The following is a 20950-nucleotide window of genomic DNA, read 5'->3' as shown; positions in this document are numbered from 1 at the left end:
GTTCATTCATTAAATTAGCAGTCTGCTTTTCTCGCTCGCTATGCTCTCACCCTATCATGGACCACACCCTTCACAGCGCCTGAATGCTCTTGAAAAACCCATTCGCCATCAACTTCTCATTTCCCTTGACCAACTCCCTCATCCGCTCCACCTGCTGCTTCTTCGTCAACCCCTTACTCTCCACCTCCTTTTTCCACTCCACCAGCACCTCTTTCAGCAAGCGACTCCCATCCTCGACCTCCTCCTTACTCGCCTGCACAAACCCCTCTTCATGCTTTCCAGAAAAGTCTTCAAGCTCATCCGCCTTGCGCTTCGCCATATTGATGACTTTTTGCGGGAAGCGCACCAGTTCCGCGACGTGAATACCAAAAGACTGGTCAGAGAAACCCGGTTCTACCTTGTAGAGAAGCGTGACTTCGCGTTTCTTCTGCGCAGCCGCATTCTCCATGTCTACATCGCCATCGTCGTCGGCGGTGCTGCTGCCCTCGGAAATATGCGCTACGACGTGCAGATTCTGGACCTGCGGATACGTATCCGTGAGTGCGGTCAGTTCGTGGAAATGTGTGGCAAACAAGGCAAATGCCCCAATCTCCTTGATGATGTACTCGGAGATGGCCCACGCCAGTCCGAATCCATCGTACGTACTTGTTCCGCGGCCCAGCTCGTCGATGATGATGAGGGATTCCTTGGTGGCGGATTTGAGGATGTTTGCTGTTTCGAGCATTTCGGCCATGAAGGTAGATACGCCTTTGATTTGGCTGTCGCTGGCGCCCACACGTGCGAGTATGCAGTCGAAGATGGTGAGTTCGGCTTCTGAACAGGGGACGAAGCATCCGATTTGGGCCATGAGAGCGATGACGCCGATTTGGCGGATGTAGGTCGATTTACCGCCCATGTTGGGTCCTGTGATGATGAGGAATTCGCTCTTGTCACGGACTAGGGAAACGTCGTTTGTTATGAAGGAAATGTCGTCTTGCATTTCCATACATGGGTGTCGCGCTTCTTTGAGAATGGTATCGCCGGTACCTCGTGGGTGCATCTTGGGCCTTGTGTACGAGGTTGGCGCATGAACGGAGACATGTGCAAAGGCTACAATGACATCGAGGTGTGCAAGCACTGCGGCGAGCTTCTCGATGACAGGGACGTAGGATGAAGCTACCGAGACGACTTCGTTGACTAGACCTGCTTGTGTGCGGTTGTAGTTTTCAGACAACTGGTCAAACTCCCTGCGCTTTTCTTGTAGAGTATTTGTTGTGAAGTAGACACCGTTCTTCTGTGTCGAGATTTCCTGGTACTGCTTCTTTTGTCGAATGCAACCTGCTTCATTGCGCGTCAGACGGAAGCACCAGCCATTGACTTTGTGATTTTCAAGGAAAAGCTTCTTCTCTGTATCTTGATTAAGGTCGTCGCCCACACGCATATGCTCAGATTCCATGTCGCGCTTGAGCTTATCCAAGCGCTTTCGAATAGTCCTTAGTGATTCATCAAACTCGGGCTTGATGATGAATTCATGATTGTCGAGAGCCTCCAAGTCAACCGTCGTCTCCACCATATCTTGCAGACCGGCAAATGCTGTGGTATATTGGCGGAGTTTCTCCGTGTACTCTGTATCGAGCGGCTCTTTGTATTGCTCATCAATGACTGCCTCGAGAGAGCTGAGGAAACCTGGTAACCGAATGACAACCTGGTATGCCCGCACAACGTCTTCCAAATTTGCTGCCTTGCGTTGGAACTTCTTTGCTAACCGGTATAAGTCAGGTATTGAGCGTAAGTGCTCTTCTTGCATGGTTTGTCTCAGCTCTGTATCATTGGCGAACGCTTCAACCAGCTGCTGCCGTCGTTCAATCTCGCTGATATTCATCAATGGCTGCTTGAGCCATTGTGCCAGTAACCGACTGCCGGTTGGTGTTTTGCAGTGATTGAGCAGACCATACAAACTCATGTTCTTAGCACCATCTCGTGGTCCAGGCATGAGGTTCAGTGCTTTCAGCGCGGCCGCATCGAGCTTCATGTATTGTGACAGGTCGTGTTGGTAGAGCTGATATTGTCCAAAGTTTGATGAATCAGACATAACACCCAGGTACCGGATCAGACACGCAGCTGAGCCCATGGCCAACTTCTGGTCTGTCAAAGGCAGCGAACCAGCAGCACGATCGTCCTTGAGCAACCGAGGCAAGTCTTGCTCGATGTCTTTTGTGCCAAAATCGGCCGCTGCTCGCTCTGCCACTGCACATCCGCAGTTGTCGGCGATAGTCCGGAGCTTGCTGAGCTCGACATCCTTCTTTGTTGAGTCCAGTTGTACCAGGCACTCCTTCACACCCAGTTGAATGAGTAGTGACTCGAAGTTGGAATAGAGATCATTGTCAAGAAACTCTGAAACGCCCAACTCCCGTACACTTGCATCGGCAAAGCATACACCCACCCTTCGTGCCTCCGATGCCTTGGCCGAAACCTTGACCGCCAATATTATCGGAGCACTCTCAATCTGACCGCCCAGCTCATCCTCCAGATCTTGTAGGTTGCCGGGCGATGCCTGTTTGACGACTTTCCAGTCCATGCGCTTGGCTGTTGACTGCCAAATCTCAATGCGTTTGCTGAGTCGAAATAGAGCGTCTCGGAGGAAGTTGCGGAAAACGGTGACGGTCATTGTGACGGACTCGAGTCCTGGTTCTCGTCCCAGCTTGCGGATTACGGCTGTGGTTTTGTAGACCTGGAGCAATGTCAATTTGTTGATCATGCACTAATCCTTCACGAACAAACTTACAGTATTCGCAATGAACTTGGCATCCTCGCCGTGGGCGCTGTAGTAGTCGCCACGGTCGAATATGCGCACCGTCTCATTGTCCTTTTCTTCTAGATTGCGAAAGAACTTGCAGAAACCGGATTCATCCTCCTCCTTAATCTCTGGTCTAGACGCCATTTTGAGCTATGCAGTAAACGATAAAGGCAAAGTTGAACACAAGAACGATTGAAGGTTGATGCAAGTGGAGTTGATGATTGGATACGCTATCCGTTAATTGATTCAGACGCGTCGACGCGTCGCCTCCACGCCAAGCCTTGTTATCGATAAGCATGGCTACTTAAGGATTATGACACATCTTCCCGTTCCATGATTGCATCTTTAAATTATCAATGACACGCTGAATAATGCAACAATGTCTCTTATCTTTCAGATTGGATAGTGGATTCACAAAAAAACTAGTGCTACTACAATTGCTTCTCCAATGGACACCAGGAGTATTTAGCATCTACTCATCCCATATAACTTCGACAATCGCCAAATTCGAGCCCTGAGGATGATGCATATTACAAAATTTGAATCTCGCATCTGCATCATGTATCAGAGTCTTCCAATCATCTAGGCTGCGTTCTTTGGCATTTCCAATTTCCAACATGGTCAGATCGATACCCCTAAATAACTGATTAGCGTCATGGCCGCTGATGAATGCAAGACCTGAGTATAAGTACCTAAGTTTTCGTTCCAAATTATTGGGAAGAGTTCCGGGAGGAGGCATGACTGTATCTACGATCAATAGCCGCGCGCCCTTCTTCAACGCTGGTATCAGCGCTCTTAGCGCTTTGAGACAGTACTTGTCAGACCAGTTGTGTAAGGTCCAGCGATAGTAGTAAACATCAGCGTCTTTGACTGGTTGCTCTTCGAAAAAGTTGTGTGCCATGAATTTGACGTTCAGTCCTTCTTGTTCTTTCGAGTTTGCAACAACTTCGGGCAAATCTTGCACAACTAGATGGAGATTGGGATATTTCCGCGCTAGTGCAAAAGCTGCATCGCCGTGAGAGCCGCCCATGTCGACAACAGTTCCTGGTGCTATTGAGCTCCATGAATATCCACCTGTCAAGTGGCGAAGTGAAAACCCGTCGCCGGTGGTGAAGAAACTCATTCCTTCGCCAAATCGACGAGCTCGCTCCGGATCACTGGCCAAGGCTTGGTAGAAAGACAACTCGGTTTCGTGTCCCAATGAGAATCCCTAGAAGCTGTTAGTCTTCTGAATTCATGGTCCTTGACGTGGGCATACAGTGTGGTTTGGCTCGGCGGCCTCGGGCCACTTTTCCAAAGCATCCACGAGCTTTTCAGCCGCCGGCCACATCTCGTCAACATTTGCTGCAACCCATCCTGCTGCGCGAGTATCATCTGCAATCTGTCTTGACGCTGCTGAGTGTTTTATAACGCCAGGACGAGGCTCTTGGAATACACGGTACGTGATGCCCATGCGAAGGATGCGTGTAAGAGCCCCTTCATCTATACCAATTTCCGCTGCGAGATCTTTGAATGTTCGCTCGCCGTCCACCGGGACTTTATGGGCAATGTCGTAACGAGAAATTAGTTTAAGATGTGCCAAAATATTGTGCTGGACGTCAATCAGCCTGAAAATCGCTTTGGGGCTAGTTCGAGTTGCGAACCTGGTGATTGAAAATCAGCTCCCTGGGACCTTGGAGAAGATCATTCAGTTCCTGAGTTGCCTGCAGAACGGCAACACGTGACTCTTCGATTTCGGAAGGCAAGCCTAAATCGACCGGACCATGAGTATCAAAAGATGGCTGTGGAAGGTTATTGCCGGAAAGAAACTTGTCCACTCGAGTGGTATGATGGGAAATGGTGGCTGCCAACTCGGCTATGCGGCTTGATGGTGAAGACATGGCGACGAATGAATCTCCAAAACGGAGTAAATGGTCTTCCATCCCGTCTCTTATACAGGAACTACCGGCAGCAAAGGCAACTCCTTTTATGTTAGCGGTAAACTAAGGGGTTTGCTCAATCATCAGCTCTCTGTCGTCCTGTAGTGCATATGCGCCCCCAATTGAGCAGGGGTCTAGTGCATCGTAAGCCGTATATATTCTATTAAGCTTTTACGAGTCCTAAAGTGGTAAAATGCATTAGCGGAGTGGACCAAGTGAGCCCACAAGGTGTATTATCCGATATTGGCGCGCCGGTGATTCGTTGGTGGCGTACGAGTTGGTGGGGTGAGGGAGCGTTTCCCGCCCTCTTAGCAAGGCCAGACACACCCAAAGACTTATTGACTGTCATTGTGAGCTGTCTTGCTTCCTGATTTATCAATAAGCAGATAGAATGGTTTCAGTTCGGGCTGCGATACATAGGAGAAGATCTTGAAATAGCAACGCTACTGTCTAGAAGACTGAGGGGCTAGATGTGGAGGTGGGTCTAGAATTTGCTGATAAGGCAACCCACGTTTCCCCACATCTGCATGATTGGAGAAAGATGAGAAATATTTCACATTATTTCCATAATGTTGAGCCGATGCAACAGGGGGTGAATCACGAACTCTTCTATTGACTGTGAAACTTTTGAAATTGAAGTTTGTTTGAATAGTTCGCCACTCAGTGTTCACACCCTCTACAATCCGGCACAAATAGGACAGCTCCGAATTACGCGTCCCAGTGGCCAGCCGTAGGTAAAGAGCGTTTTAGAACATTTCAAATCGCTGTAATAAGCGGGAGGATATTGGCATTGCAGGTTCGTACACTAGACTTAAAATCTTGCATACTTCGCTTGGTCGGATTGCCGTCTCAACGCCAAGTCGAATTACTAGGTGCATCACAATCGAATGAATGCAAATTCTCCATCGTTGGCTGTTTGGCGATGCGTATTTTAGAATCATGAATGCGGTCATTTAAGTCCCTTCCGCGGCTCTCGGCGCTCGGTCGATTCAGTCCACTGTGAAGTAACTGTGAAAGCTAGCGAATTGATCGATACGCCTCTCTGGGCTATAAATGCGCATAGGGATATTGGTATGCAGCTGGTAACGCATTTCCTATAGCTTCTCCTCTATCTCATCCAGATATTGGCGAGAAAATATTGTTACCACTCAGCTCTGCTTGACGCCAAAACATTATCTCTACTAACAGCCATACTACTCAATGCAGTTAGTTTTGTAAATCTATCGTGTTTACCAAAACCACGCAATTGGAGAGGAGATTCGCTTATTGTAAGGGTTGAATGATGTCCAAATTCCGATCCTTGTCTTCCGGCACTTTTCTTTGTGTTTACTATCAGTGAAAAAAATAATTCACGATTCGACATCCGCCATGGCGACAACCGCCTGGCATGAACGTTGAATATGGATACCATACCATCAATGCAGGCACTGCCCAAGCTAAAAAACTCAACCAAAAACTCACGCAACAAGCAAAAAAGGAGAAGCCCGACGTGGGGGTCGAACCCACAACCTTGAGATAACCAATCGTGTCTAGTAAGGACGTGAAAGCTAAGAGTCTCACGCTCTACCGATTGAGCTAGCCGGGCTTGTTGTTTTTGATGAAAGACCTCACATTTGCTGTTGTTATGTTTTAATCACGAAATCTTTTTGGCAGTCATCGCTCTACAAAATATACGTTCTCGGTTGTGCTTCGTTCCAAGGTTGTGTGGTAGTAAAGAAAATTTCGTATGGCTAGGTGGGGCCAGTAGCGGCGGCGGCGGCGATGGGTCGGCGAATGTCATTCCGAGGACACTGCGCAAAGTGTCACCGGCAAGCATATTTGATTACCATTAGCTCAGTTCTCCCATACGATATCCTAGGATGTGTGATAGTTTCGAGACAAGGTCCAGCGAGGAGATTAGGATTGCCCTGGTATCCAACATGATCGTGGTATCATGGTACTACATGGCCATATTACCTAGTTGGCTTTGCAACGCAGTAACGCTTTAGATCATTCAAGCATACTATAGAAACAGCAGCGCAGGTCTCTGGATTGCAGTGAGCGATGTTGAGCTGCAATTCAATGCTAGTCCCGTTGTCGGTACTAAAAAGACCTTCTTGACACGCTGGTATTGCCACCTCCTGGTTTGCATGAGTTGATACCACCCAGCTTGGCCGAGGCTATACTAGGAACGTTTCTTCCAAGATATGGGGAGGTCATGCTTTCATATGAAGCTGATGTTGTTTGGAGTACTAGACGGCAGCCGTCAGGCGATGTAGGCATAAACAATGGACATTGATACGTCTCCACCTGAGACAGGTGAGATAGATTGATAAAATATGAATTGGCAGTTTTCAATGGAAGGCCTGACTAGAATAGATTGCTGTTCTCAGTGTTGACATGTAGTGTTATCGCAGCTGAGGACACCTTACACATGTCCACGCCCTAGTGACGCACATGAGCGCACGGACCCCACTTACTATCTCATCCTGATACTGTCCCTGGGCACAACTGTGAAGGCTGCATACATTCGAAAAAGCTCTCCGTTCACTGTTCAGTTTGTTTGGACTACCACTATCGCCACCGAATAGGCCTCGCCAAAAGTTACCTTGCAACAAGTAATCAGACATGTCGAAGTTTTGTCTCGAAGTACGAAACGAGGAAGGAACGGCATTTTTGAATAGGACTAAGTGTACATAGGCCGTGAATCTGTGAATCGGATATACGTGGAAAAAGGCGTCGAAAGATGGTGACATTTGAGCCCAATCATCTAGGCCACTAGTAGTTATCTCGGATATAGGGAAGACGATATCTTGAACGCCTCGCCATGACGAGTAAGAAGGACGCTAATCTATAAAGTACCTTTTTTTCGAGCTGTTCACCCAGGCAACATTAGCGATAAATCACTTCCTCCCTGACCAGCGGCCATTCTTGACTTGATGGTGGAGAGGATCACCGGCAGACTCAACCGCCTGGTTTCCACGTCTACTTTCTCTTCCCAATTTTCCTCACGCGCCGCAGAGCGCGACAGCAGGTGATAAGATTCAAGAACTTCGAATACGATAAATGTAACACACAGACTTTGTAGACGGTATATGCTGTTCAATCTGTAATTTTCCTCTGAAGAAATCTATTTTGACGTAGATACCTCCGCTAGCGACCACAATGCCATGAGATATATCATCGTCGCCGAAGAATCACATCCCGCCCGAGCTGTTTCCGCACTACATCGGCTGCCTGTCATGGTTTTCCATGTACGAGCAGCTCGATGCTCATGCCTTTCTATATTCGCTGACTTCTTTTCACAAAGTTGTCAATCTGGTATCGAGAAAATACAATTTCTTCAACTTTACTCATCACAATCATCGCGACAGCATGACAGAATCGGTCGTTGTCGAACGACTGGAAGGCGCTCCACTACTGTCTTTTCGGCTGAAAGACTATGCCAAAGCTGCAGGTCTTGAACTTGACTTTGATCGGATGCGCTACTAGAGAAGTACAGAGCGGAACGCGACAAGCGCTACAACAGCCTGGGCCTTGACCAATATCGGCTGGTAAGGTCTGGTCTGAACGACTTCGTTAGTGACCCATGGGCAAACCCCGATTACAGGCGGGATCCCATTAACCATGTCTACGACGTACTTATCATTGGGGGTGGCTTCACGGGTCTTCAGGTCGCCGCTCGCTTGATTACACTTGGGTATCATAACATCTGCATGTTGAGAAAGTTGACGATATTGGGGGTACTTGGTATGGACTCTCCATTGAATTGTCCCTAAAAATAAGGATTTTCTAACTTGGTAGCTAGGCATTGGAATCGTTATCCAGGTGCTCAGTGCGATATCGAGTCCTACATGTACATGTCTTTGTTGGAAGAGATAGATTATGTACCTAAGAAGCAATATGCTCGAGGACCAGAGTTGTGCAAGCATGCTCACGCCATCGCGGACCACTACAACATCCGGCCGAAGGTTTTATTCCAGACAGAGACACAAAAGTTGATTTGGAACGACGAAACCTGCCTCTGGAAGGTAGAAACAAACTGGAACGACAGCATTCATACCAAATGGGTAGTACCAGCTCTGGGGCCTTTGCAGGTGCCCAAGTTTCCGGGTGTTGACGCTCAAAAGTTTAAGGGGAAAGCGTTCCACAGTTGTCGATGGGACTATAAGTACACCGGAGGTAGCCCTGAGAACCCCCAGTTAACCGGTCTCAAAGACAAACGGGTTGCAGTCATTGGAACCGGTGCATCGGGTGTCCAAGTCATTGCCGAGGTGGGAAAATGGGCTAAGGAGCTAGTATACGTTGTTCAGCGTACCCCCTCTTCCATCGACGAACGACGCAACCAAGAAACGGACGTCGAGTGGGCCAAATCCTTGCCTAAGGTTTGGCAGACAATCCGAATGGAGAACTTTTCATCTATCATCAATGGGGAAGGCGTTAAGAAGGATATGATAAAGGATGGTTGGACAGAGATTCTGACCAGCTTGGCAGGATTCTTCGGCACAAGTGACGGCAATGCTCCTAACGCAGAACAGATTGCTGCACGCATTCAGATTGTTAATTTTATGAAGATGGAGTCAATTCGCAAACGTGTGGACTCCACAGTCAAGGATCCTAAGACTGCTGCTGCCCTCAAGCCATGGTACAGCCAATCCTGCAAACCCCCTTGTTTCCATGACGAGTATCTGCCTACCTTCAACAATCCCAATGTGAAGCTCATTGATACGGATGGAAAAGGCGTCGAAGCCATCACCGAACGAGGGTTTGCAGCCAATGGTGAAGAAATCGAAGTTGACTGCATCATCTACACAACCGGATTCGAGTGGAACACGGACTTCAGCAAGAGGACTCGGACGGAAATTATCGGCGTTAATGGAGTGACTCTTACAGAAAATAGGAAGACAAGGGGATTTCTACGTTGCATGGTTGGGCAGTCAATGGTTTACCCAACATGACGTTGCTCACCATCGCGCAAGCTGGAGGAACTCCCAACTTCACGCACAATATATACATGGCTGCCGAACACCTCACGTACGTTATGAACACAGTCAAAGAGCGTGGAATTGTGGCCCTCGAACCTACTCATGAAGCTGCTGAGGCGTGGGTCCAGGAAGCGGTCGATTGTGGAGCGTCTCGACGCAAGTTCTTGGCAGAATGTACCCTGGGTTTCTACAATGACGAGGACAAGCTGGACGACAAGACATTCCGCAATCAGTCGTATGATGGGGGTGGTATTAAATACAATGCTGTTCTCAAGAGGTGGAGAGAAGATGGTAAAATAGAGGGCATGGTGGCTCGTTATGCTTCTGAGCAGAAGAAGTTGAATGGGAAGTAATTTCTGCAAGCTTTTGGAGAGATTACGTATCATCAGATTGGTTTCACTAGCTGTGAACTAAATACAGTATTCATATTTCACTAAGAACTGTGCCTTTCGGTCTTTAGACCATCGATATCCCAGTATGACTATCAACTAAACTGCTTCTTTTTCGCTTGCAACTACAGTATCAGATGTCAGAACACCTAAAGGTCTCTTCTTTGCCGCGGCTAAGAAACACCTAAACGGAATTCTCATACGTGTGTGGCTCCAGTACCTAGTTGGGCCAGACCACGTACCATCACGCTAGGGAAACTCTCTACTCTATTAGTGTGCAAACAGAGAGCCGAGATGCATGCCAGAGCTCCCGAGCAGATATAAATGGGTACAAAATGTCTTTGGACACAGATGGGGGTTCAGTTAGAAGTGATTTCGAGTGGAGACAAATCTACCGGAGATTGATTGTTTACCCATGGTTGTTCTCTAAAGATTTGCAACGGCTGCCCAATAGTTAAAACTTGGTCCTCCTTCGGGTTCGACCTTACGGCAAAATCGCTAACTGAGGTTTTCCATAATGACAGCTTAAGCTTTACATGCTTTTATAAAACGGCCGTCGACTAGTGCAAAGTGGGGGTTCTTCACAAGAGCAATCATGACTGCACTAAATATTACAGACGCTGATATTGGTAGGTTCTGTCGTTATCTAGTTGATTCTATCTAACATGTCTAGGGGAGAAGCTGAGGGGGAAATCAGCCATCGTGACTGGAGGTTCCTTTGGCATTGGTCTAGGAATCGTTCAATATCTAACCAAATGTGGCGTCAGAGTATTAAACGGAGACATAAAAGACCCAAGTGAGGAGGTTAAAGGAGTATTGTTCCAGAAAACCGATGCAGTAAGCTGGGAGGATCAACTCGCCTTGTTCAAAAAGGGGGTCGAACTATTCGGTCGTATCGATATAGTTGTTCCTAATGCTGGCTTCAGAGATCGTGGTGACTATTTAGACTATAAAGATTCCATTGGGAATCTTCTCAAGCCAGAATTTGCCTGCTTGAAAGTTACTTTGATTGGGCAGATGTACACGGTTAAACTGGCTATGCATAATATGAGGAATCAGTATCCTCAGGGAAGTGTTATTGTCTCCACTGTCAAAGCATTCCTGTATATGCCGTCTCGAAACATGGCATGATTGGCCTCATGAGAGGACTAAGAAATCACACGCCGACCTGGAACGTTCGGATCAACTTAATCGCTCCTCATGTCACAGACACGGCTTTGCTTCGGTCTGTTCCAAATCTAATCCCAGGCTTGATCCGGTTTGGTATTCTCGTGTCAACAGTTGAAGAGACGGCCAGAGCTACAGCATTCCTAGCCGCCATTGAAGATTACAACGGCTCCACAATCAGTATCATGGGAAGCGAATATCGAGAACTGGAAATTGGGGTTGAAAGACACAAGCGAGATGTTATGGGAAATGATCCAAGGTTTAATATGACTCCAGAGCAAAAGGAGGTCATAAGTAAGAGTCCTTTCTTCTCTGACCGCTTTTGCTAACAATCCTAGAAAATATCTTCGCTCCTGTTTCAAAGTGATAGGAAGTGAACGAAGGACGCCTTTGATACTGTTGTAGAGGTGTTGAAAGACTGTGTATATGTTGGAGTTGAAAAATTACAACGAAGGCCTGCCTAAGGTAGAGGTGTAGATATGCAACAGAACAGTGCAGAAAACCCAGGTAGTACACAACTTGGTGGATCGAATAATCCTTTAAATGCTACCAATTTTCACTCCTATGTGATTGCACATTAAACCTCTTGTGTCTTTTCCCTATCCGTAAAAGATTTGATCCCAAGTTGTTTATTTACTTGTGATCATTGATTGGAAAGGATCCGACATACATAGTAATGAAAGAATGATAGAAGGAGTAGAAATATTGGCCTTTTGACGCCAGGTAATTCCAAAATAACAAAGCTGTGTGCATCTTGCGATGTATGGACCGACTAGTGGTCTCCGCCCTGACATGTGGTCGTGCCGAGGACACCCAGCATTGTCACTTCTCGGTAGTATTGCGCTGGATCGGCTGCCGCTTTATTTGGATGTCTCTTCGGTGACCAACCTTGGACAAACTCGTCCATTAACAAGGCCGAGATTATTACATTTCAAGCAACCAAGGTTGCGTGGTACCGTTCAACAACTCGAGAAATCTTCCTTTTATAGGATTAGGCGGGCTTGCCCGCTATATCCAGGCTGGTGGCCGATCATCGCAGATACATTTATTAGGTTTTATATTTAGGAGGACCATAAAACATATAAGTCCTCGTCCGGTGCCCGATTAAGGAAACTATATTATCACAACTCTCTAAAGCATATGTTCCGACACTCATCAAACGTGCTTGAAAGCTCCAGCCGTTTTCATTTTACCCCAACTACAATATCATCACCTAGAATTCGGTTCTGAAATTCGGCAGTATGGTCGGTACAGTTGTACCTGACGAAGAGACACTTTCATCCTACTCGGTGCCGTCTGAATCAAAAAGATTTTGGTAGCCCACCTACTCAAAAACCCTAAGATTGTCAAATAAATCCCTAAAGAAGCTCACCAATTTGCCTCCCGTATCAATTTCGAAGGGAGTGCCCTGTCGTCGATTGTGATCAATTGGCGCTTTGCGGAGTCCATTGCCTCACTGAAAGCGTTTGAGGCTTGCATCTTGTCAGCCCTGTTGAAGAGGAAGTACAACGTTGAGCTCAGCGGTGCTAACATCAACACCGATCATGCACAGCTATTCTTTACATTTCCCTTAATATGGACGATCAACTCAGAATCAGAAGCTAGTATATCGCTTAGCAAGAATATCAGCAGTCTAGACTAGTTGATCCCAAATTATGACTTTCACAAATTGAGCTCCAGCTTGTACCGGCTCAGCACCACAAACATCTACCGGACACGGGATGGGCGATTTTTCCATCTCCACTGCAGTGTGAATCCTGATCCGACCCTTAAAAGCCTTTGGGTTGCCTTCTGATCGGCCCGAGCTCAAGGCCTGAGAGGAAGCGACGCAGCCATTCATTCAAAAGGTGGCGACTATGAATTCGAGCGATCTGCAACATCTCGTCTCCGACGTGTATAAGCAAGCTGGTGTGGTTACGGAAACTGTCGACTCGTTCCGCGCGACTGAACACGGCAAGGCCAATGCACATGTAGGTCTCTTCGAGATTCAGTCTGTGTTGAATCCAAGTCATAAGCTGTCGTGGTGGCCTCCGACTGCCGAAACTTCGCCTAGCAGACCCCTCGCAGGCCTCAAAGTTGTCGGTCTGATCCGTATCATCGCTGCACCCGCAGTCACCAGGGGTCTCGCTGAGTTAGGCGCTAGTGTCATGCGGGTCACGTCTCCCAATCTAATTGACTATAGCTTCCTACACATTGACCTAAATTGGGGTAAGTGGAACTGCAGCCTTGACCTGAAGATGGACGAAGGAAAAGAGAGCTTGAGAGCTCTGATTCACGAAGCGGATGTCGTTATGTAAGGCTGTCGACCAGGTGTATTGGATAAATATGGCTTCGGGGTGGATGACATTATCGACTTGGTCCGAGATCGTGCTCGCGGTAAAATCTCAGTATGTGAAGATTCCTACGGCTGGCATGGTCCGTGGAGTGATCGATCTGGGTGGCAGCAGATCAGCGACGCGTGGGTAGGCATTCCTGCTGGATTCGGTAAGGCATTGGGCTTGAAAGACAATGAGCCCGTCACGCCCGTGTTTCCAAACAGTGATTACATGACGGGTATCTCTGGGGTTTGTGCGGCACTGTGTATCTTAATCCAACGCGCTGAACAAAGCGGTAGCTACAAAGTTGACATCGCCCTAGATTGATACAATCATTGGCTGGCGGATTCTGTAGGCGAGTATCCTGATCGAATTTGGCAGGATGTATGGAAGCGTAACGGGAAGCAGGTTTTCAGGTGAGTCAAAGTACTTTCCGTGTTGGCAAACTGGGATTAACCCTAACCAACAGGTCATACCACAATCTGAACTACACCTTCCCTCGATATTTTGAGATGATGACTAAGAACAGTGAAATTTTCGACCAAAACTATTTCGAGGATCGCCAAAGCAGGGCTATAGATGCGACAGTGCGAACGGTGAAGCCGATTGTCAAATTCAACAATAATGAGATCCAGTTGAGGTATAACGTGGGCACGAGAGGTAATAGAAAGGATGCACCAAGGTGGCCACAGGACCTGATGACGGAGGTTGTAGAATAGAAAGTACACTGAGAGATTCAATGAGAACTTGCAAACTCAAAGAGCTTCGGTCTGCCAGAGTGAGGACTAGTATGCAAGATAGAAGCCAGAATTCGAGTTTTAAGGAAGACTCTGGACTGAGTACTATAACCAAAACCCTTCAGAACTGTTTGTCACATACAGATTTTGCAGTGAGATGATTCTCTTCGTTGGACACACCAAGGGTACTACAGCAAACGTCCTCATTCCCTTCTCACGAGTTGATGGAATCTCGAAACGTCGAATGAAGCATTTGGCAGCCTCGACTTAAATTATTTCAGATTAGACTAGAGATCAGTAGATAGTAATCAACAATGACAGACTACATAGGTAACTGAACCTACTGCCAGTGCGGCACATTTCTTCGTGGGCTTAGATAATGATTGATACGAGGCGAAAGGGAAATCAACTCGTCGTTCAGTCACGTGTAAGCAGCAGATATGCTTAGCATATGACAAGCAACCGAGGTGGTGTCAACGAGGCCCCAGTCCCTCCTGCCGAGCTTACCTTTGTGCCGTAGTAGAATAGCTGTTACACGAAACTTCACCTTCTCCCAGTAACATACCCCGAGAGTGCTTGTAATCTCCACTCTGTCATTATTAACCGAAACGTAGATGCTCAAAAACAAAAGGAAGTCCTGTCATTTTGAGACCAAACTCCGAGCGAAGGATTCATCCACATTACCCAACACTACTTCTTGCTGCCCAATCCAATGCAGCCATGCCTCGTCAGTTGGAATGCGAATATTATATGACTATCGAGCCCATGATACCAGTCATAGCGGCTGCCCCGAAGCGTCCAGTCCACGACGTAACCTCCAGACGTGTAGCTATCAACACGCTCTTGAGTAGCAGCTGCAACAATTTACCTGACATGGACGACGTTAAAGAAATTGAGTACCAGTTCACGACCAAGGATGGGCAGAATCTCTCCATATACTTTCATCAGAAGAAAACGAGTCAAACATTTGGCGGCCTTACATCAGCAATCCATTATTGTCATGGAGGAGGCATGATTCTTGGAGGTGTTCAAATCTACCGGGGAGCATTGATAAACTACACGTCCAATACAGGTGTGCCCTTTTTTGCTGCAGAGTACCGTGTCGCCCCACAACATCCGCATCCGACCCCAGTTGAAGACTGCTATGCAGGCCTTCTTTGGTTGCAAGAACACCATAAGGATTTCAATATCGTTCTATCCCGTGTTGGAGTCATGGGAGACAGTGCTAGGGGAGGTCTAGCCGCTGGTGTGGCTTTGATGGCTCGAGATTGCGGATTGTCCCCTCCGCTAGCCAAACAAATTTTGATCTACCCTATGTTGGATGACCGCACCACTACTCCGGACAAGACCATTGAGCAACTGGTCTCATGGTCATACGATGATAACATCACTGGATGGACCGCCTTATTAGGTCAGAAGATCGATGACGATGATGTTTCACCGTATGCACCGTTTACTGGTATACTTTCTGGAAATACTCCTGAAGGCTACCCCTGGTGGACTCCTGTTGATATTGGTTACGAATATCCGGAGGAAACTTCGGAGACATCAAAGTTATAATATAATCTACATACTCATGACGGGCCTTGCTAATCTACGCCGTATACGGGGTGTGGAAACTAATGTATACTAAGCATTAGGCTTAGCAACGGGGTAAACCCCCCCGCTGAGCTTGGTGATCTAAAATGATGATGAGAGACGTGAAAGAAACTTCTTGAATGAGCAAACAACTATTTGTCCCTTCGTGCAGTGTAGGTAGAGACTGGTTTGCAAAGCATGTCAGCCATTTGCAGTCACGAAGCCAAGCGGCACTTTCATCGTGCTCCAGCTCTATGTCCAAGGCTACTCCACTGGGATCATGTCCTAGACCATCAGCGATAAATCACTTCCTCCCTGAGTAATGGTCGTGGTTCACTTGATAGCGGCGGGGGCGCCGGTAAGCTCAACCGCTTAGTCTCCACCTTTACTTCCCTCAGATCTGGTTCGCGTTCCAGTTCAGCTGCATCATGGTATGTGCCTACATGCTTAACTAGACTCTCCACAGTTCGACAAATCGCATCTACTTCATGACCTTTGCTACAGATTGTACACGCATACTCGCCATCTGGGGTATGACACTGGACAACGAAGCGCTGTGCGAGACGGAACTCACGGGTGTCGAATACCTCGGATTCGTAGCCGGTGGTCTTGTCCCAGACGGTGATGGGCGTGCGTTTTCCAATCATCCAAAAGTCCTCGCTGGTGACGTCGAGTTGGAGGCCACAGGCGGGACATACACAGCTGCCTCCTGGGGCGAAGCTGGCGGCCAGGGGCTTATTTTGCATGCGTTGGATATCTAGAGCATAAGGGCAAAAGAGTTGCTCGGGTCCATCTAGAACAGCGGAAGGAGCGCGTTGTGGAGGCGGAAGAGAACGCAAGGGCGATGCAGATCGATGAGAGCCGTTGCTGACCTGTGAACCTCCCAATCGCTGTTGAGCTTGCCGGAGGGCTTCGAGGGAATTTTCGCGAGCTTCGTTGGAGGCGTTAATTAATTTCGCCATGTCAGCGCGGGTGAGTTGACGATCGCTATAAAGAGCGTCTTGGAGTACACTAATCACTGTCTGCTGGAGCGCTATGATTTGCGCTTGTAGCTGGTTCTCAATGATTGCTGCATTGAGGTCAGCACTGGGCCTATTGTCTTTGAGTGAGACACTTACGATCGCCTTGCGCGAATCGGCTGCCAATACGACCGTAGCCTTGATCGTACATTCTCTGCACCATCATCATGTCTCTCTCAAAGTTGCTTCCTACATCATCTCGTCCTCGGCCGTTGCGGAGCCGATCAATCTCCTCCTGTCTTTTTTCTGCCTTTTGCTGGGCTTCCTCAAACTGCATCTTCAACTCCTTGATCTCGCCATCCTGTTTAATATCGCGCTGTTTCTGTCTGTGCTGAGCACGTCTGTCCGCAATGCGCTCCCATAGACCTAGAGACGCCGTAAAGGTGCCGACGAGAGTGGAGGCTAATGTAGCTACAATGAAGGTTTTCTGAGCGTGTCAAAGTCAGCTTTGACCGCGTGACTGCATGTCGCCAGTATGTACCTTGAGTTTCTTCTCCTCTATCCACGACGCGTAGTTCATTTTCGCTGCAGTTTCCCTGGGGCCGTTCTCTTACTCGCACGTCACTCGCCAAATACAAATTGCAGAAGAAGCGAAGGCGAATTGCAGAATTGAAGAAGTATATCAGCAGCGCACCCACTCGAGCCCCGCAATGCTCCAGCTCTTTGTTTTTCTTCTAGCGCGTGTAGTCACAGTTTTGAAGTAGCAAATGACACGACGGGATGAAGGTGAAGAGGGCGGGATTAAAGCGATTGTTCTTGTCGCGCACAATGACGCACACTGTGGTACCGCTTAACTTGCGACGCAGCGAGTCGCATCCGAGCCCTAAGATTAGCCGTGCATTAGCATCGAGAGCAGCTGATTGCACGATACGCCGCGTAAGCATCAAGACAAGCATAGCCGCAGCTGGCTGACCGCCCCTCTCGGGATATGAATGTGCTGTGTGAGCCGGGCCAGCAAAGGGGGAGTAGAATGCACAATGACGTCATGCAGCCAACCCCGCTAGCTTCTCCCCAGACCATGGGCATCTCAGCCTCCGACTTGTCTATCTAGCCACCAAGAATGCCATGCTTGGGCACCCTCACGCTGGCCTAGCGGGAATGCCGCACGATAGTCTTCGCAGATAATTTGGCGGCTGCTACACACGTGTCCCTCCCCCGCATTCACGCTATACTTGCCTAGCACCCATGCCTTCCACACAATACAAGGCCGAGCTGATCCAACCCTTTAGGCTGCGACTAATTTCTGGAGTGATGAGAAATACAAATACATGGCCATGGAAGACCTTGTACACAACGCTCGTTTTCTGTGCCCAACGAGACTGGGTAAGCTGACTACAATCTTCCATGAGAGCTGGGGTTGCTAGTTTCGTTGGGCAACAATGCTGTGGAGCCGATCATCTGTATCATCATGTCATATCGTTGCACAATAAGGAACCCAGACCTTTGGGCCCGAGACCCTTGACAATGTACCGAGAATGGCGTTCAAGCCAATCAGTAGCCAGACGACTATCCTTGAGAACAGTACACCCGCCTGGTAGGGAAAGCATCTACTTCATCTAAGCGCTTTAGCCGATAGCGGCTCGTTCCGACATCTTGGCAATTTGACTGTCATAATATTCACTGTTGTAGCAGAAAAAACGGGATGTAAATTCGTTCGACTACTTCTGGGATATGAAGGCAGATGATGGAGTTGGAGCCTGTATGGTCACGTGATGTCTCCAGTTATTGGGTGCAAGGAAATACTATGATAGACTATGATCACTCTCCCGCCACTGACTGAAGTACTTTTAACTGAATACAAAACTGATCTCTCGCTATATTCTAAATTCCAAGGAACAGTGTATCCCACCACTCTTATAGTCACTTCCTTACAATCCCTTACTAGTGCCTTGGCATAAGGCACAAAGATCGCAGTTGCCCTCACGACAGTATCCCATCAACTCTTCATGCGTCAAACAACCGTTCCCACCCCCCTACTTACCATTCATATCATGATTAACCATCAACATTATATAATGTTCATCGAACCTTTCGGAATAGAATAACCACAAACCGGTTGTTCGCAACGCTGCATGATTTGTCTGGCCTGCTTGAGCGAGCCATCACCCTCTCTTCATTTCCTATTACGTATACAGGATATCTTGAGCTATTTCATCGTACACTATTCTAAAGACTTGGTTGCTTAGTTCTTCTGACTGACAGCCTCACGACCGCGACCATCCTTGGTGAACCTGCACTACGCTCGTCACACGAATGTTGTCTGAAGGACACAACATGGAAACGTCGCTACTGTCTTCAATTTGCCACCCCCCTTTCGCAGCTGCCGTGTTTCCGAATGGTGACATTACAATACTATTGGAAGGTCCATATCGTGCCGTCCTTGCTATGTTTGTACCAATGGTTTCGAAGAACTTTTTGAAGATCGGTTTAAGTGCTGGTAGTGAAGCCGCAATGATACCAAGATGCAATTCAGTAAAGTTCCAAATCGAATACACGTCATACTCGTCAATCGGACCGACACTAACTTGTCTGATTATGCCAGCAATTGCCGCAAGGATGCCAACGGAAAGGACCGCTATCAAGGTGAAGCGGGCGCGTCTGACCATCTGCAATCTCCAAATAAGAGGAGTCGGCAGAAGAGCAAGCAATATATCCGAGAGAATATGAATCACTGCGCCGTCAGTAATCATGTCAGAAAAAAATTCGCATAGTGTGTCTATACCTCCGTTGAAAAGTCCGATCTTACGAAACGTGCTGAGGCTGTAGCACTTTGCGTTGCCAACTCCCAATGGCGGTGGACGCATAGAATGGTTCCATCCTGCTGAAATTGGAATACATTGGAGAATCTGAAATAGCAGCCATGTTTAGAAAAAGGTAGACTCATGGTGGTGTGCCATGAGATCGCACAATCTACAGAAGGTTTTACTCACGATTGATAGCACACTACCGATCGTGAAGACGACCATGAATATGATGATACCCCAGAGGGCCCGGATGTACAGCTTCTTCATAACCAGACGAAGAAGGAACAGACAAATCGATACTTTTACCAGGCCCAATGCCAATACCACAAACACCTGGTGCAAAAGGCGAGCCAGAAGCAAATTGTGGTAGTTTGGCATATTGGCTTCTAGTAAATCAACTCGACTTCCTAGCCCAAGCGAGATCTCGGTCATGTAGGACACAAAACACGCGGTTGCAGGTATCTGTGATCAATCCATCAATACACCGATTTGAGACAGGTTCCAATCTGCGATACGTACCAATGCACTGATCATCACCCAGTCATCTCTACCAAAAGATTTAACAATTTTCAAGCGCACCCAGCAGCGCAACAAAGCGACCAACATTGCCAACACATACTGCGGTATCGAATAAGCAAGCAAACGTCTGGAAGACATTCTACTGTGAGGCGATGATGGACGGATGAGATTTTCAGAGGCAGTAACTCATGCTGCCAGCACTATTTATTCGTGTTATTTCGTCACCTCAAAATCATGTACGGCACAGTTCACAAACGTCACGTATGTTTGGCTAGGAAGGCAAAGGACTGGTATTTTTTGACACGCTTGTATTCCGTAGCATCGGAACCGAAGTGAGTAGGCAGTTTCGAAGCGGCATGCTTAAAGTCTACGCCGCATTACGCGGTGTTGGGATAGGAGAGATTCTCCGAGTATTTCTGCTCCCCTGGCTCCTACTCTAATCTTCGCGGGACTCTCATAGGTAGCTCGACTGTGCCACATACCGGGAGCTGTTGTTACTATCGATTTTGCCACTTTGCCGTGGTCATATTCAGGGGCTCACCGCTGCAATTCGCTTTGTCGATGGCTCCAGTTGGACAAAATCTCATGCGTACGATTCATGGACCGGATTTATCTCTCATGCCACGGGATCTTTTGTGTTTGAGCTGTCGGTGTTCAAATGCGCGAGGCGCAATTTGACTAGACGCTGCAAGCGTTAAGCAAGGGATCTGGCAGAATGGCATGGTCTGAACTTGATAGAGTTAGCATGCTCGGTTACCCTTATTATGCCGTCCCTTCCGTGCCGCCCCTCACCCGTTGACGGCCCCTGGTAAGTGTATAATCG

The 20950-nt window shown here is 47.8% G+C and overlaps 10 protein-coding genes across 10 annotated transcripts; 5 read left to right on the top strand and 5 right to left on the bottom strand.

Moving 5' to 3' along the window:
* Positions 1 to 70: 70 nt before the first annotated feature.
* Positions 71 to 2920, bottom strand: COCCADRAFT_83306 (uncharacterized protein; the record flags this gene model as incomplete). Its single annotated transcript, XM_007709204.1, has 2 exons — positions 71 to 2710; positions 2765 to 2920. 2 exons carry the CDS (start codon positions 2918 to 2920, stop codon positions 71 to 73), a joined length of 2796 nt encoding a protein of 931 aa, XP_007707394.1.
* A 328-nt stretch (positions 2921 to 3248) lies between these two features.
* Positions 3249 to 4656, bottom strand: COCCADRAFT_83370 (uncharacterized protein; the record flags this gene model as incomplete). The annotated part of the gene is made up of 4 exons (XM_007709203.1): positions 3249 to 3411; positions 3469 to 3986; positions 4035 to 4367; positions 4420 to 4656. 4 exons carry the CDS (start codon positions 4654 to 4656, stop codon positions 3249 to 3251), a joined length of 1251 nt encoding a protein of 416 aa, XP_007707393.1.
* Positions 4657 to 7082: 2426 nt separating this feature from the next.
* COCCADRAFT_83167 (uncharacterized protein) lies at positions 7083 to 7430 on the bottom strand (the record flags this gene model as incomplete). The annotated part of the gene is made up of 1 exon (XM_007709202.1): positions 7083 to 7430. One exon carries the CDS (start codon positions 7428 to 7430, stop codon positions 7083 to 7085), a length of 348 nt encoding a protein of 115 aa, XP_007707392.1.
* A 496-nt stretch (positions 7431 to 7926) lies between these two features.
* COCCADRAFT_32565 (uncharacterized protein) lies at positions 7927 to 10012 on the top strand (the record flags this gene model as incomplete). Its single annotated transcript, XM_007709143.1, has 4 exons — positions 7927 to 8131; positions 8167 to 8392; positions 8483 to 9545; positions 9575 to 10012. 4 exons carry the CDS (start codon positions 7927 to 7929, stop codon positions 10010 to 10012), a joined length of 1932 nt encoding a protein of 643 aa, XP_007707333.1.
* A 631-nt stretch (positions 10013 to 10643) lies between these two features.
* COCCADRAFT_913 (uncharacterized protein) lies at positions 10644 to 11582 on the top strand (the record flags this gene model as incomplete). The annotated part of the gene is made up of 4 exons (XM_007709091.1): positions 10644 to 10677; positions 10722 to 11151; positions 11202 to 11509; positions 11554 to 11582. The coding sequence occupies 4 exons, from the start codon at positions 10644 to 10646 to the stop codon at positions 11580 to 11582; spliced, it is 801 nt and encodes a 266-aa protein (XP_007707281.1).
* A 1489-nt stretch (positions 11583 to 13071) lies between these two features.
* COCCADRAFT_22228 (uncharacterized protein) lies at positions 13072 to 13857 on the top strand (the record flags this gene model as incomplete). The annotated part of the gene is made up of 2 exons (XM_007709114.1): positions 13072 to 13423; positions 13526 to 13857. 2 exons carry the CDS (start codon positions 13072 to 13074, stop codon positions 13855 to 13857), a joined length of 684 nt encoding a protein of 227 aa, XP_007707304.1.
* Positions 13858 to 14987: 1130 nt separating this feature from the next.
* Positions 14988 to 15686, top strand: COCCADRAFT_71329 (uncharacterized protein; the record flags this gene model as incomplete). The annotated part of the gene is made up of 1 exon (XM_007709201.1): positions 14988 to 15686. A coding segment is annotated over one exon (699 nt), but the record flags the coding sequence as incomplete, so codon positions are not given.
* Positions 15687 to 16138: 452 nt separating this feature from the next.
* On the bottom strand, positions 16139 to 17384 carry COCCADRAFT_83130 (uncharacterized protein; the record flags this gene model as incomplete). Its single annotated transcript, XM_007709200.1, has 3 exons — positions 16139 to 16914; positions 16964 to 17291; positions 17346 to 17384. The coding sequence occupies 3 exons, from the start codon at positions 17382 to 17384 to the stop codon at positions 16139 to 16141; spliced, it is 1143 nt and encodes a 380-aa protein (XP_007707390.1).
* Positions 17385 to 18208: 824 nt separating this feature from the next.
* COCCADRAFT_83121 (uncharacterized protein) lies at positions 18209 to 18424 on the top strand (the record flags this gene model as incomplete). Its single annotated transcript, XM_007709199.1, has 1 exon — positions 18209 to 18424. The coding sequence occupies one exon, from the start codon at positions 18209 to 18211 to the stop codon at positions 18422 to 18424; it is 216 nt and encodes a 71-aa protein (XP_007707389.1).
* A 644-nt stretch (positions 18425 to 19068) lies between these two features.
* On the bottom strand, positions 19069 to 20265 carry COCCADRAFT_22225 (uncharacterized protein; the record flags this gene model as incomplete). Its single annotated transcript, XM_007709113.1, has 3 exons — positions 19069 to 19710; positions 19795 to 20070; positions 20128 to 20265. The coding sequence occupies 3 exons, from the start codon at positions 20263 to 20265 to the stop codon at positions 19069 to 19071; spliced, it is 1056 nt and encodes a 351-aa protein (XP_007707303.1).
* Positions 20266 to 20950: the final 685 nt, after the last annotated feature.

The sequence above is a fragment of the Bipolaris zeicola genome (assembly GCF_000523435.1).
Source record: "Bipolaris zeicola 26-R-13 unplaced genomic scaffold scaffold_6, whole genome shotgun sequence".
Taxonomy (NCBI): Eukaryota; Fungi; Ascomycota; class Dothideomycetes; order Pleosporales; family Pleosporaceae; genus Bipolaris; species Bipolaris zeicola.
Note: the sequence above shows the minus strand (reverse complement) of the source record. Positions and strands in the feature narration are given on the sequence as shown.